The 13641-nt window shown below is 31.6% G+C and overlaps 2 protein-coding genes and 1 non-coding gene across 3 annotated transcripts; 1 reads left to right on the forward strand and 2 right to left on the reverse strand.

The window, feature by feature from the left end:
- The first annotated feature begins 469 nt into the window (after positions 1-469).
- TRNAT-AGU (transfer RNA threonine (anticodon AGU)) lies at positions 470-543 on the forward strand. The gene has a single exon. It is a non-coding gene; the product is annotated as a tRNA-Thr (tRNA).
- Positions 544-1974: 1431 nt separating this feature from the next.
- LOC109792078 (uncharacterized) lies at positions 1975-3516 on the reverse strand. The gene is made up of 4 exons (XM_083061384.1): positions 3413-3516; positions 2843-2984; positions 2351-2454; positions 1975-2248 (listed from the first exon to the last, which is right to left on the reverse strand). The coding sequence occupies exons 1-4, from the start codon at positions 3514-3516 to the stop codon at positions 1975-1977; spliced, it is 624 nt and encodes a 207-aa protein (XP_082917510.1).
- A 2755-nt stretch (positions 3517-6271) lies between these two features.
- On the reverse strand, positions 6272-13222 carry DDL (SMAD/FHA domain-containing protein). The gene is made up of 11 exons (XM_020351467.3): positions 13035-13222; positions 12562-12933; positions 11401-11429; positions 10515-10581; positions 9702-9759; positions 9523-9615; positions 8434-8548; positions 8294-8341; positions 8152-8197; positions 7950-8020; positions 6272-6714 (listed from the first exon to the last, which is right to left on the reverse strand). Exons 1-11 carry the CDS (start codon positions 13092-13094, stop codon positions 6675-6677), a joined length of 999 nt encoding a protein of 332 aa, XP_020207056.1. The 5' UTR covers positions 13095-13222; the 3' UTR covers positions 6272-6674.
- Between the last annotated feature and the right edge of the window lie 419 nt (positions 13223-13641).

Consider the following 13641-nt stretch of genomic DNA (forward strand, 5'->3'; position numbering starts at 1 on the left):
AATAAATTTAAAACATCAGATTGTAACATTTTTTTATTAAATTATTGACTTTAAAACTTTTAAAATTATGTTATACGTCAAACCCATCATAAACTAACAAATATTTAGATTAAAACAATAATAATTTGATTTTTAAACAAAAAAAAAAAAGAATGACATGACATGACCAAATTTCTTTAATTTTAAAATAAAATTTAATTTACCCAAAACAAATTGAGGAAGTAAAATCGCATATAATTTAAATTAAAGAAATAAAATACTATTATTTTTTTATTATTTATTATTATTATTTGGGGGAGGTTTGTAGAATTAATTTACTCGGAGAGATTTGCGTGATGTTGGCTCATGGGCTATTGGGGCAAGTGGTGCTTGTGAGAGTTATTGGGCTTCAATTTCGAATCTTGGACTTGATGTAAAAGCATCTATGTACATTATGATATAAATAAAATAAACCACGAATTAACAACAAGCTTTCATAGCTCAGTTGGTTAGAGCACCCGTTTAGTAAGCGGGAGGTCTTGAGTTCGACTCTCAATGAAAGCAATTTGTTATTTTCTTTTCCTCTGCATCAGTCCATCAATTGTGGACATCCTCGTTAGCTCCTAAAAACAACACAATTTTTTTTTGCTTTTTTTATGACCCAATTTGTTTTCATTACATTAGATTAATATTGAAACGATGTGATGACACTCTCGAGCTAGCCTTGATTCCTCAAATAATTTCCACCACAAAGTCATAACCAACCTCAAACAAGGAGCAACTACAATCTGATTCTTAAGATTTAGATGCAGCAGAATATTTCTGCAGACATCCTTTAATAGTGCCCGTAAAAAATAAGAAACATGTTTTCTTTATTTTTGGACTAGAGCGCTCACAGCCAATGCAAAATATGGTCGTGTTTACTTGTCACCAAGTGTTTTCTGCCATGTTTACTTGATTTTCATTTGGTTTAGAGTTTTCATCTTCATGCATGTCATCAAAATATGAAATTTTAATTCCGTTGCTTTAGGCATGCCATTTGATGAGGATGTCCTTGTAGAAGAACATTCTTGGCAGTCCATTTAAATTAACGTTGTTATTAGAGCTTCCATTCCTTCTAGAGTAAATGAGAATTCAATGGAGAGGTGTACCAAATCAAGGTTGAAACAGATTAACATTATATATAAAGTATTGATTTTGACACAAATACTAGACATAATACAGACACAAATACTGAGACATACTTAATATCCAAAATATAGGATATGAACCTTGATGACATATATGTATTATATATATAATCTTTACAATTTTTATATAATATGACCCTTAGAAGGTAAATTATATCTCTTAAAAGTTAAAACAACTAGTAATTTTTATGAAATTGAGCCCCGCAAAAGGTAAAGCAAAATGTTATGAGTCTGGCAATATTTGTAAATAAGTTGACATTTTAATTTTTTTTATAATTGAATTGTTAAATAAATGTTTAACTAATAGTATGTGTCAGTTAAGTTGACGATTTGACTAATGTCTAAGTTGTGTCATAAAAATGTTTAAGATGTATCAAAGAAGTATATGAACCAAAATAAAAATTACTTGTGACACGAGAGAAAAATTATGGATCATGTCTAATATATGTTTGACAAATATATTATATTCAAAACATCTTAGACTCGCTGACACGACATTTTGTAGATGTATCAGTATTTCATATATTACACTCTTGTCATTTGTCAACTCAAAAACAACTTACTAGGATGAAGTTAAGAGACATTGGAAATAAACTATCATAAAGTAATGTTTAAAATACATGAAAGTTTCTACAGTAAATTCAAGCTACAACATGGATTACCATCTTATTGAAATAGTTCTGGTTCAGATACTAATTATTAATTAGCACCCTGAAAGCATCACTCCTATGGTTTGTAACAAAAGGGTCCATATCATAGTCTCACATAAAGTTATTGGTTGAAAGATTTGTTTCAAGTCCTAAACTTACAAAGGAGAAGTATATTCTTGAATTATTCCATGTAATAACATGAGTTTCTCATCATCTGATACACTATAGATGCTCAGGTTTTTCCTTAACTCCAAGTTCACATAGTTGCCAGCAAATAGTTCCACATTTGTGATGTCAAAGTCCCTACCATATCTCTCTCTGAACAAGTTTCTTATAAGATGCAAAAGTGACAATTCACCACATCTTGAAGAAGCATATGTCAGACTTGCAACGGCCACAGCAACTTTTGTAGGCAAGTTGTGTATACAACTGCAATAAAACTTACAGCAAAGTTATGCATGATTACATGCATATCACTTGCGCACAGAATCTTGCATGTAAATTGAGGTAGCCAAGCCTAATGTTAAGTACCTGAATTTGCTAATGCAGGATATGTTGGAGATGATGCATTCACAGAAATTATCAATTAGATCATATGCAGCCAAAACACATGTGTCTATATGCAGCTGCTCAACCTAAATTTTAAAGGGAAATATAAATAATCCAAACCTATATAACTTGTTAGGGGAAAACCAATTGTAAGACAATAGCTATGTATGATGATAGCAGCAGTCAATTAACATATGGCTTGATTAATTAACGGTCTGTTCAGACAAATTTCTCTATTAATACTTTTGGAAAAAGAAAACAAGAAAAATTGAAATAAATTAATTTCTTTAAAAACTAGCTTATATATAAATTAATCTATAGAATCTTTCTCGTATTAGCTTCTTCAAAATATGTTTTTTAAATTATATATAAGATGATTTTACCTTATAGAGAAACTTATTTCAATTTTTTACTCGTACTTCATTCTTCTAAAATTTTATAGAAATCAACCCTCTCTATATTATGATTAAATACATAACTTAACCTAGCAAAAGCACTGTCAATGTTGTCATTTTGGAGCAGCTGAGCAATATCTGACCGTGATTGCTTAATCACAACTTGCCTCCTAATCTTCTGGATAACTAGTTGAGCTTGAAATTGCATTATCAGGTTCTCGCTGCATAGTTAAGGAGTTGACATATAATTGATATACAACAAAGTTTCTCAGCAAAGAAAATATCTACAGAGAAACATCAAGGCATTATTTGGTAGTGAAGACTAAAATAGTTATGTACAAAGTATAGTTCTAAGGTGTGCTTATATTAATCTAGGAAAATATAACAAGAAGCTGCAATTCCAATAAGGCACTATTTGACACTGCCTTTTCTCACTCAACATAAATACAATGATCACATTACATGAAACATTATTAAAAATTAGTACTATTATGGATTTTCACACACAACATGAAAATAAGTTTGATTTCTCATTTCACGTAACATGGGTACATATATGCATCATGTCACACAATATCTTACAATTTTAGTTTCTAATTCAATAAACATGACTATATATGAGGACTATGCAGAAAACTTCTTAAGGTACCATTTGAAAGCTTTCTTCCACCCACTTGGTCCAACACATACAAGAACAAAACGAATTGCACTAAACCACTGTGGTCTAGATGATTTTTTCTTTTCAATTTGCATGGTAAGAAAAAAATAATAATAACCGAAGAAACAAAGAAGGTGAACCAGAAACCAAGTAATATGGCTATTGATTCAAGGAATAAGACTCTGATTCTATCTATTACACGTACGTGTGCTAATCTTATTTAAATAACTACATTACTTTTGCTAACTCGTGTTTTAAGAAACAAATTAGTCGATGTTAAGGCTTTCCATTTGGACAGAGATTATTTGACCAAGATCGAAATATATAAAGTCGGTGTTAAAACAGTGTTAAAAAATGGATAGAAAATATACTCAATAATAACATGGGAAATCCTTTTTTGTTGCCTCAGTAGGGTAGCTTTTCAATTGTTTGAATGAAGGGTCAATAAAATGAAATAAAAAATCATTGGGGTAAATATAATTGTGATCAACAAGCCAAAATCACCGTCCTTAGAGACCTGTTTGTGACAACTTGCTTCATGCTTTTTATACACTGAAAAGTGAGATTTCTCATTTAATTATAAGTGATGTTTTATTGTGATAAAGATATTATGATTTTCATAAATCATTTAGACGTGAAAAGTTTTTCCTTCTATCAAACGTTTAAGTGTTTTTAAAAAGGTTTATTCTAACAAATCAAATAAAGCAACAAATCGGTTATTATTATTATTATAAGGGTTAACCATACACAGTAAAGATTTCAATGAACATGTAAAAGTACAATATTACTGAGACGATGCATTACAAAAAGGGGGAAAAATCAACGATCTTTTATCGTTTCAAAAGACTCACTCAGAAAATTTTCTATCATCAAGTATTGGGTCTTGAATCCGTCTTTAAATATTATGAAGTTAAGAATGAGATTAACTTTCTGTTTTAGTAAGGTATGTAACTTTTAATTCATCAAGTATCTCATATATTACTTTGAATACACTTTCCTATCTAATAAAATGCATAAATTACATTATCATTTTCTCTTAATTCAAAAATAATTTGTTTTTTTATTGTTAAGCATGTAGACAACTAACATAAAATTATTTAATATTAATCAATGATATTGAATTTAAGTCTAATGAGTTCTCTGCATCTAGCATGACTCCATCATGCTTAGCGTCAAAAAAACATATAATAGGATTTGCTGTTTGACACTTCCATACACAATCAATATTGACATTTCATAAGTCCTATACAAAACAATAAATGAATCTTTATATTTAAATATTTTATAATTAAATATTTATCATGTAAAATAGATACATAATATAATTAAAAATGATATATTTTATTATATTAAACTAATAATATAGTGTTAATAAAACTTTGAAAAAAATTCTATTTTTTCATAAAATGCTACATAAGTAAATTGTAAAGACCAAAAGTAATACATCTTAAATTAGAAGAAAATAGGACAAAAATTTTGTGAAACTAAATCCAAATTTGGAAAATTTTAGGTAGACGAAAGACATGTTTTACCCTTTAATAAACATAAAACTCGCCCTCGCCCTGCCCCGTTGTCATGCTTACACCTAACACGGTTAAAAAAAAAGATAACACATATGTGTATATTTACAAAAATTATTGAACGGAGAAGACAATATTACATGTCTTAAAAAATTAAGAAATCAAATTAAATCTTTTAACAACGGAAACCAAATTGAACTAAACAAACACGAGCGATAAAAAGTGATTTATGACACCACTGCAACTCACGTGCATACTTTGACTTATTTTGAAATTATTTTTGATAAATATTTTATTAGTTTAATTTAATTACTTTGTCATTGTCCCAAACCCCTCTTTAGGGAATGAGACCAAGACAAATATACTTGAACTTGGTACTTCCAACCCAATAGTTTCCACATACCTCGTAGCTTAACTGTTGGATAATTCCATAATTCAATTATTGTGCCACTTTTAAATATTGCGCTTCTCTTACTACCAAAAGACACTCGTTTTCCTCTAAGCTTCATTTAAATAAACTTAATAAGCATTTTTAAGAAAAGAAAATACGATAGGATAAATTATTTTTTATAAATTAAAATTAACTTGTACTAGTTAGAGAAGTTAAATAAAGTCCATATAAATTAGCAAAATTAACTTATGCACTAATTAAGATTTTATAGGAGTTAAATAGAGAAAGCTCGTATCAATTAGCATTATAAAAAAACTAATTTTAACTTATAAGAGAAATTTATTTCATTTTTTTTTTTTTATTTCTCTATAGTACTCGTCAAAAAATATCCATCCAGAGTCTGCATACACTACGAAATCTTTTTTCATCGCCACACTCTAAACTTTTAGCATTTAAAATAAATTATTTTCCTCAATCCATAGGTTCAAATAATGAATGATAAATATTGCCTATTAATAAAACCATAAAATAAAAATAAAAAAATTATCCTAGTTTGACAAATTATGCCAGTGGCATTAATAGGTCATGAAAGATTGAGGTATCTCTAATTTTTTACATTTCACTCATCTCGCAATCGATGACTTGAGAGTCAGAATCCTTGCATATACACCCCTGGAGTTCAACTTGTGAAGACTTGTGATTTCAATCAAGTATTCCACTTTCGCAAGTTGGTGTTGAACAATTAATATAATATCTTTCATCATTTTTCAACCGTATATCAATATTTTATTTAAAAATTAAAACTTCACAAGTTATTAAAATAATCAAACAATATAACAATTTCTTTTACACTAATAAGCATCAAAATTAAACTCAAATTGTTGAGATGCTCTTAGTAAAATTACCTCAAGAAATAAAATAGTATCAAGAGTCCTCAACTTCAACAAATGTAAGTTTTTTATTCTATAGTGATGCTCAAGAGATTCTCACCAGGTTACCTAGGGAGGGGGAGGAGAACGAAATGCTACATAATGCAACTTAAACCCTATCCGAAACTAGCAAACAAATGTTCCAAACAAGCGCGAGTTAAGTTCACAGGGCAAATTTACCAACTTACAAGGGTGAATTTTGCTGAAGTAGGGGGTCAAGATTGAATTCTACATCTTAAAAAGGGTTATCCAATGTGTCTTGTATATTAATAACAAGAAACATGGAGAAAAATATGAACCTGTGAAAGGATGGAATACACATAAGTTGGACATGGATTACAAAAATTGTTGGTCGACTGTTGCTTTAATCAGTTCTGATGAGCAAGATGGAGCGAAATTGGAGTTATTGCCCATTACCCAATAGAATTCTCATGTAGTAATACATATTCTCGGCTGCAATAGAAGGGAAAACAGTTAATAATAAGCGTTTATATAGAACAAAGTATTAGGGAACAAAATCCATAACTGCATCGAGGTAAATAAAGCACAAGCACTATATATGCATACTTTTGAGTGGTCGTCAGAAATGCCTTGCATTTGTACCAACATAAAAGAACAAACAAGAAAATTCATTGCATTAACATGCCCCAGACAAACTAGTCCAGCCAAGAAAATTCAGTCATGTTAAATCATCCAAAGATGTCCCAGTATCATGAAAATCATTTTCACCTTCATGTAAATTGGCTTCAGACTTTTTCATCAGAAAATAAATGCACGAACTTGGCACTTTCTAGCCAATAGTTTCCCCATATCTCCACCTAGTTCAACTGGATGATAATTCATATATTAAAATATTGTGCAACTTTTAAAATTTAAATATTGTCCTTCCCGTTCCATCCAAAAATCCAGTTTCCTCTAAGTCTCGTTTGGATAAACTTCTCCACTATTAGAAAAAGAAAAAAAAGATAAAATGAATTAAGTTATCTTCATAAGTTAAAATTAACTTATAATAAGTTAAAATTGGCTTATAGAGAAGTTAAATTAAGAGAGTTTCTATTATACATAAACTAATTATAACTAGAGAAATTTAATTCAGTTTGTCTCCTTATTTTCTTCTTTTAAATACTCTTATTGAGAAGTTTATCCATACATAGCCTTATCACATTACAAAAACTTATCTATTACTGAACTCTAAACTTTTAGCATTTAAAACAAATTATTTTACTCGATCAAAACCTAATTATCAAAATAACTTGGGTTTAAATAATGAATGATAAATATTACTTCTCCCATCTCATAATAAGAGTTATGTAAGAAAAATAAACAAGTCTCGTTTTAACTTTTCAATGTATTATTAATTACTTATTTCCTATTTATACCCCTAATAATATTTTTCGCAAACTTGTGTTACATCGTTTCCGGCAAAGAAAATTAATTTTGTAAAATTATTATTTTCTTTATTTATTAATTTCTTGATCGATGTAAAAAAATCTTGATGGCACTTATTATTGGACAGAAGGAGTACATAATAATAAAAACCTTTCATCAACAGCAAGTGGGACAGTTACTAAATATATTCCTCTGAAAGCACCAAGATACAACTTTGCCTAATAATTCTTTTTACTGAAACAAAAGAAACACGTATTGTGAAAATCATGAAAAACAATTAATGTCTACATCTCACTTACCTACTATTACCAAATTTAATGGTGTCCTTTTCCCTAAGTTCGTAATATCGATGAGGTTCAATAGGACTATCCTGCAAAAGCAAAAAGCATCAGATCAGAAGATTCATTACACATCTAACTTCAGCTCATTCAACACTATCAGACAAATAAACATAAACGAAGAAACTAATCAAACTATCAAAAGAATTTTAAGACCACTCACATTAATGAAAGTTTTGTTTGTGCTTCCAAGGTCCATAATGTAAGGCCTGGCATAGATAATATATGCATATTATTAGGGTTTGCACATTGACAAACTTTTAGTTGCATACGAAGAGTCAACAAAAGTAAGAATCAGGCATTACCTTATCTGCTTTAACAACATACCATCTGGTTGCTCCTTTTCAACTTGCCTGACAATGAAAGGAATTTTAAAAATATTTCAGAAAATTCAATCACCATTAAAGCACCAATAACCAAAGGAACCACATGGGGTTGCTTATACCGAAATTGAATAACAGCATGTTGCTTGCTGCAAGATGGATGATCTGTAGGGATATCAGCCACCCTTCTTTCCCTTCCAAAAAGATAACAACTTTGGCGATGTATATAGAGGGGCTCTGGCAATCAAATCAATCATGTACAAGTTTTTTAGCAAATGTAGAAAACAAAAATATATATATAAATATATGAGGAGGGACTCACTCGAAGAGTAAATCTACTCAAACTACTTCATTTAATAACTCATGTTCTACGTTAAATTTTAAAGATTCAACCGTTAAATTAAAAGTTCTTTATGCATAAATTAAGTTTGCAAAATTTAAAAAAAAAAATAAAAAATATTTGATACTCCATTTCATTAATTCAAAACGATGGATAATGATAAAACATTTTATACGTTGATTTGAATTTGATGAAATGGAGTATCAAATAGTTTTCAAATTTTTTAAAATTTTGTAGACCTAATCTATGTATTAAGAACTTTTAATTCAACAGTTAAACTGTTAAAATTTTATATAAAACATGAGTTAGAGTAGAGTAAGTCTACCTAGACTTACTCTTAAAGTAAATGGATCCCTCCTCTCTCTCTATATATATATATATATATTTATAATTGTTCTTTGGAAGTCAAGAAAATTGTAATTCCATTTAGTCCCATCCATGTTGTAGAAGATCTTTAATATAACAATTTAACAGCAAGATTAAAAAATATATTAAAATCAACTGTTGAAAATTTAAGAGAAAAAGAAGGAACTGTAGCCATGAAAGCATAACATAAACAATACAACCAAATGCAGAAGTAGAAAAGGAATTCAGACAGATAGTTAATCTAATTAACTAAAGCTCACTCCAAATCATAAGGTACTAGAAAGTAGAAACTGATCAAATAAATTGCAAAGAAAAATCAATGGCATTCATGATAAGATAAAACCAAATGGTAAATTGACATGGGAGATGCATAAGTCTCCTTTTAATAGCATAGGTCTGTCAATAACATTCACGTGGGAAATGCTCACAAAATATTGACATGTGGCATACAAGTTGGAGAGTTTTATTATAACATATATTACAAGAAGAAGCCATATAAACTAACCATTTAGCACTTCCCCAGCCTTAAAAACATAAAGCCTCCATTTAATATCTGGTTTTCGAGCCTCTGGTGGTTCATTGAACAACAAAGTAACACCTGAAAAAGAAATAATGATAAGCATACACTTAAAATTGAAAGATAACCTCACTTAAAAGTTAGATACATAGTTCTATAAGTGTCACCTCTGACTCGATTTGTTTCAGCTGCAAGCTTTCCAGATAGCTCAAATGAAGGTTTTTGCTGCAAATGACGAGGATTTCAGAAAAGCCAGCAGGAGTAAATCACTCAGAAAATCTACATCCATATTGCAATGCAAATCAAGTTAATAGACAAATTACACATTGGGCACACAACTTGCTCTGAATTCAACAACATAAACATAAACTTTGTCGAGGTATTTTAAACATTAATAATACTTAAAATATTTATTCTCTCCTTTTTTTTCCCCTTTTTCATTCTTAAATCACACATCTTTTGATTTTCCTTTTGTGAATGGCAAAGTCTCATTAACACATTCCTTAGTAATATCTAGAGCCTGGAATGCCTCACTCTAGCCTCGATAAAGGAAAAGGACACCCGAATGAATATTATTGTAACTAGTAAAAAAAACTGTATCAAGTACTTCATACAACATTGTTTATGTTCTATGAAAAGAAAAACCCATATGCCAAACAGGCTCCAACAGTAACCTTGGATAGGTGTGATTCTTTCACAAACATCTAATGAACAACAAAAGTGAGCAATTAAACATTGCCTTCTTGTGCACAGCATCTGACCCAACCAATTAGCAATAGAAGCATCCAAAGATCAAAGCAAGACATAACATTATGACACTTAGTAATAAAGTACAGGGAGTAAACAAGCCATACTTAAACAAATACACAGTTAATTATCTGAAAGTGGTCTCAACTCCTCCCCCCACCCCACCCCAACACAAAAGAACATGGAGACTACATGATATTCAGACACGATCCCAATATAAAGCACATTATTACCTTCTGTTTTTCTTCCAAAGCCTCCTCAGCAGCCTTCATCTTCCTAATAGACTCGTCCTCATCATCCCTGCAGTGCAGAAGCAGCAATCAGATTGTCATCATCAAAAGCTATATCAACTAATTATAATTTAAACAAAACCATAGCATCCAAAGTTCCAAACTTCAATGGAGAGAAAGACAGAATACATGAAGCAACCTGAAGCAAAGTTACAAGCCAACATCTTTTTAGTTTAATCACCAGTATTTTGACAATTTAAACTAATTAAATGAGGGTGCTGAGATCCTTATATTCCATAACAGAGGTTTGACTGTTATTTTTTGTCTTAAAAAGACTGAGTTGTTATCTCTTTTCATGTATAAACATAAATCTGTTTAGAACCTACTACATTCCATTCATAGAAAGTAATGTTTAGCTCTGCCTACTATTCCAAGTTTGAACATTCAACATTTCAACCTGCTGTTCTGCCAAAAATAAAGGTGTTCTGAAACATGTTGAAGCTCAAGGCTTCTAAAAACTATCATTTTCCAAACACAATTTCTTGCACTGATGTTCACAAAGTTAATCCCAATTGAGATCACACCTAGGCTAAGTAAAATTAGATACATTAAGTAACCTATTTATGTAGCATGATTCATCCAATCAAAGATGAGCATAAATGGAGGGAGGGAGTTGAAGGACACTGTGTATAAACCAGGAGCCTCTATTTAGATTCAATTCGAAAACTAAATTTGCAGCAGATTGAACAAAAAATTACTCCAAAATGCAGCACTCCTATTAATAGATTTGACTTAAGTCAAACCAAAATCAATAATCAAACATTATGGTCAACATCAACCTGCACAGCAATATTTGAATATGCAATTCAGAGTTGAGACAGCAACTTACATTTGTTCATCTCCTCTTGAATTCATCATCTGCAAAAATTAAACAATAATCCAGATAAGCATCAATTATAGAGAACAGTGAAACCTTAACATGCAAAGAAATTCAAAACAGGAATAAAGAGACCATAAAGATGGAAGGAAACAAGGAAAAATGAAAAATAAAGGCCAAAAGTATGGAATAATAAGTTAATCAACATTATGGGAACCAAGGGGGAGGCAGGACAGAATCAATATGCTATGAAGTGCAAGACATAGGAATTAGGAAGTGTCTCTTCCATTCCACATTCAGCAACAGAAGACATGTAAAATAACATAAAAATTGTACCCCACTGAAGCCTAATGTTCATATCTACTAAAAGCTACATTGACTTGACTTTATTCCCCTTAGCACACCCTCACAACAACCAAAATGGAAAACAAAAGAAAGCAAAAAAACCCATGAAGACAAATAATGAGGTACAGTAATCATAAAATCCTTTTTCCCTCTACCCTTGGAAAGCATGGACGGAACACTACTATAGAGTTCTAAATTGATGCTTCACCAATCACTTGTCAGTTGCCATGCTTACCATCATCAGTCTTCATTATAATAACAATCATCTGATTTTCTTTTTTTACTTAATACTTTTCCGTATTTGACTTAAAGCCATCCACATAAAAACATCAGATACATTCTAAGGTCCTCAAATCCACCTTATGTAAAACTCCAACTACATCCTAACATCATATATACTTGGTTTGCCAAACACTCCGAGATCCACTCATACATCATAAGAAGCTTCACATTTTCTTAAATTACCTCCAAAATTCTACATTCGATAAATTCAATCAACATCAAGTAATACACTAATACCTACATTTCCACCCAACTCATGAAATGACATTAACACTCCTTTTAAGCAAAAGTCACTACCAACATTCAACACCATTCCAACCATACATACGGAAGGAAAAAAAAATCAAAACAACGCCATCTCCCAAACCTCATCCTCATCCTTTCAATTCCAACAACAGCATTTTAAAGAAATATTTCAGACCAAATTCCACAATTCAGCAAAACAACTAAGCACCAAACAAAAGCAAAAACAACTCAAACTAAAGCTTAAAAAAATTATAGAACATGCAGAATTGATATGAACTAGGGTTGGATATCACCGGACACCTCATCACGAGGTTTTGCATTCGCGGGAGAAGCGTGATGATGCGGCGGCGACCGAGACCTATGCCGGCTCCTCGGCGGAGACTGTGAGCTATGCCGGCCCCTCCCATTGCGCTCCGGCGACCTCTCGTGCCTCGAATGCGACCGTTTGTGACTCCTTCCGCCACCGTCGTCGTCGTGGTTCTCCGTTCTCCTCTCCGTTTTGCTACTACTCCTTCCCCTACCCTCGTCGTTCTCCGTTCTCTTCTTCTCCCTTGGCTCAACTTCATCCCTCTTGGACCTTCTCCCTCTGCCACTGTCATGGTCCCTCTCACTCTCACGAGGCTCGCGCTCGGAATGAACTCTCTTCGACGACTTCGTTCGCACCAACTCGAACTATTGGAATGCACGCATCAAAGGCGCGTAAGTAACGCATTGAAGAAGGGGCGAAAACCCTAGAAATTCAAATGAACGAAAGAACGAAAGAAGAAATGAACCTGTTCCTTGACCTTGAGGCCTTGCTCCGTTGGCTTCTTGTCTTCCTTAACACCGGTCATCTTCGAACTCCCTCCGACGAACGCTTCTGCTTCGCTTTCGTCACCGCCGCCGACAAATGCTGTGTATGCTCTGCGAAATTGCGATTGCGAAATGCTGTAGAGAATTTGGACGCTTGTTCGCGTGTTCTTTTTGTTGGGCCTTCCTTACGAATGGTTCATTTGGGCCTAAAAGCCCAACACTTCTCTCTCCATAAAAAGTTTTTGCTCTTTTATTTTTACAACAAAAAATAAAACAAAATCAAAAGAAAAATTACAAGCGCAAGAAAGTAAGCTGCTCTAGGGCATAATTTACCATGGACAGATTCTAACCTAAACATCTCCCTCACTATCAACTTTTGGATATATATGTTTTTAATTTAGCAGATACGATTTAATATTGTTAAATAAATCGAGTTCTTAAATGGATATCAATATTTATAAAATAAACATTTTACATAATTAGAGATTAATCTATGTGTTTATATTCTGAGAACCTACATATTTGGTAAGTCTCGTAGATTGTCGTGCTGAAGTCATTATTCACATCCTTAAATAAACTCATTTTTTA

Source organism: Cajanus cajan, chromosome 8 (genome assembly GCF_000230855.2).
Source record: "Cajanus cajan strain Asha chromosome 8, NIPB_CcT2T_4, whole genome shotgun sequence".
Taxonomy (NCBI): domain Eukaryota; kingdom Viridiplantae; phylum Streptophyta; class Magnoliopsida; order Fabales; family Fabaceae; genus Cajanus; species Cajanus cajan.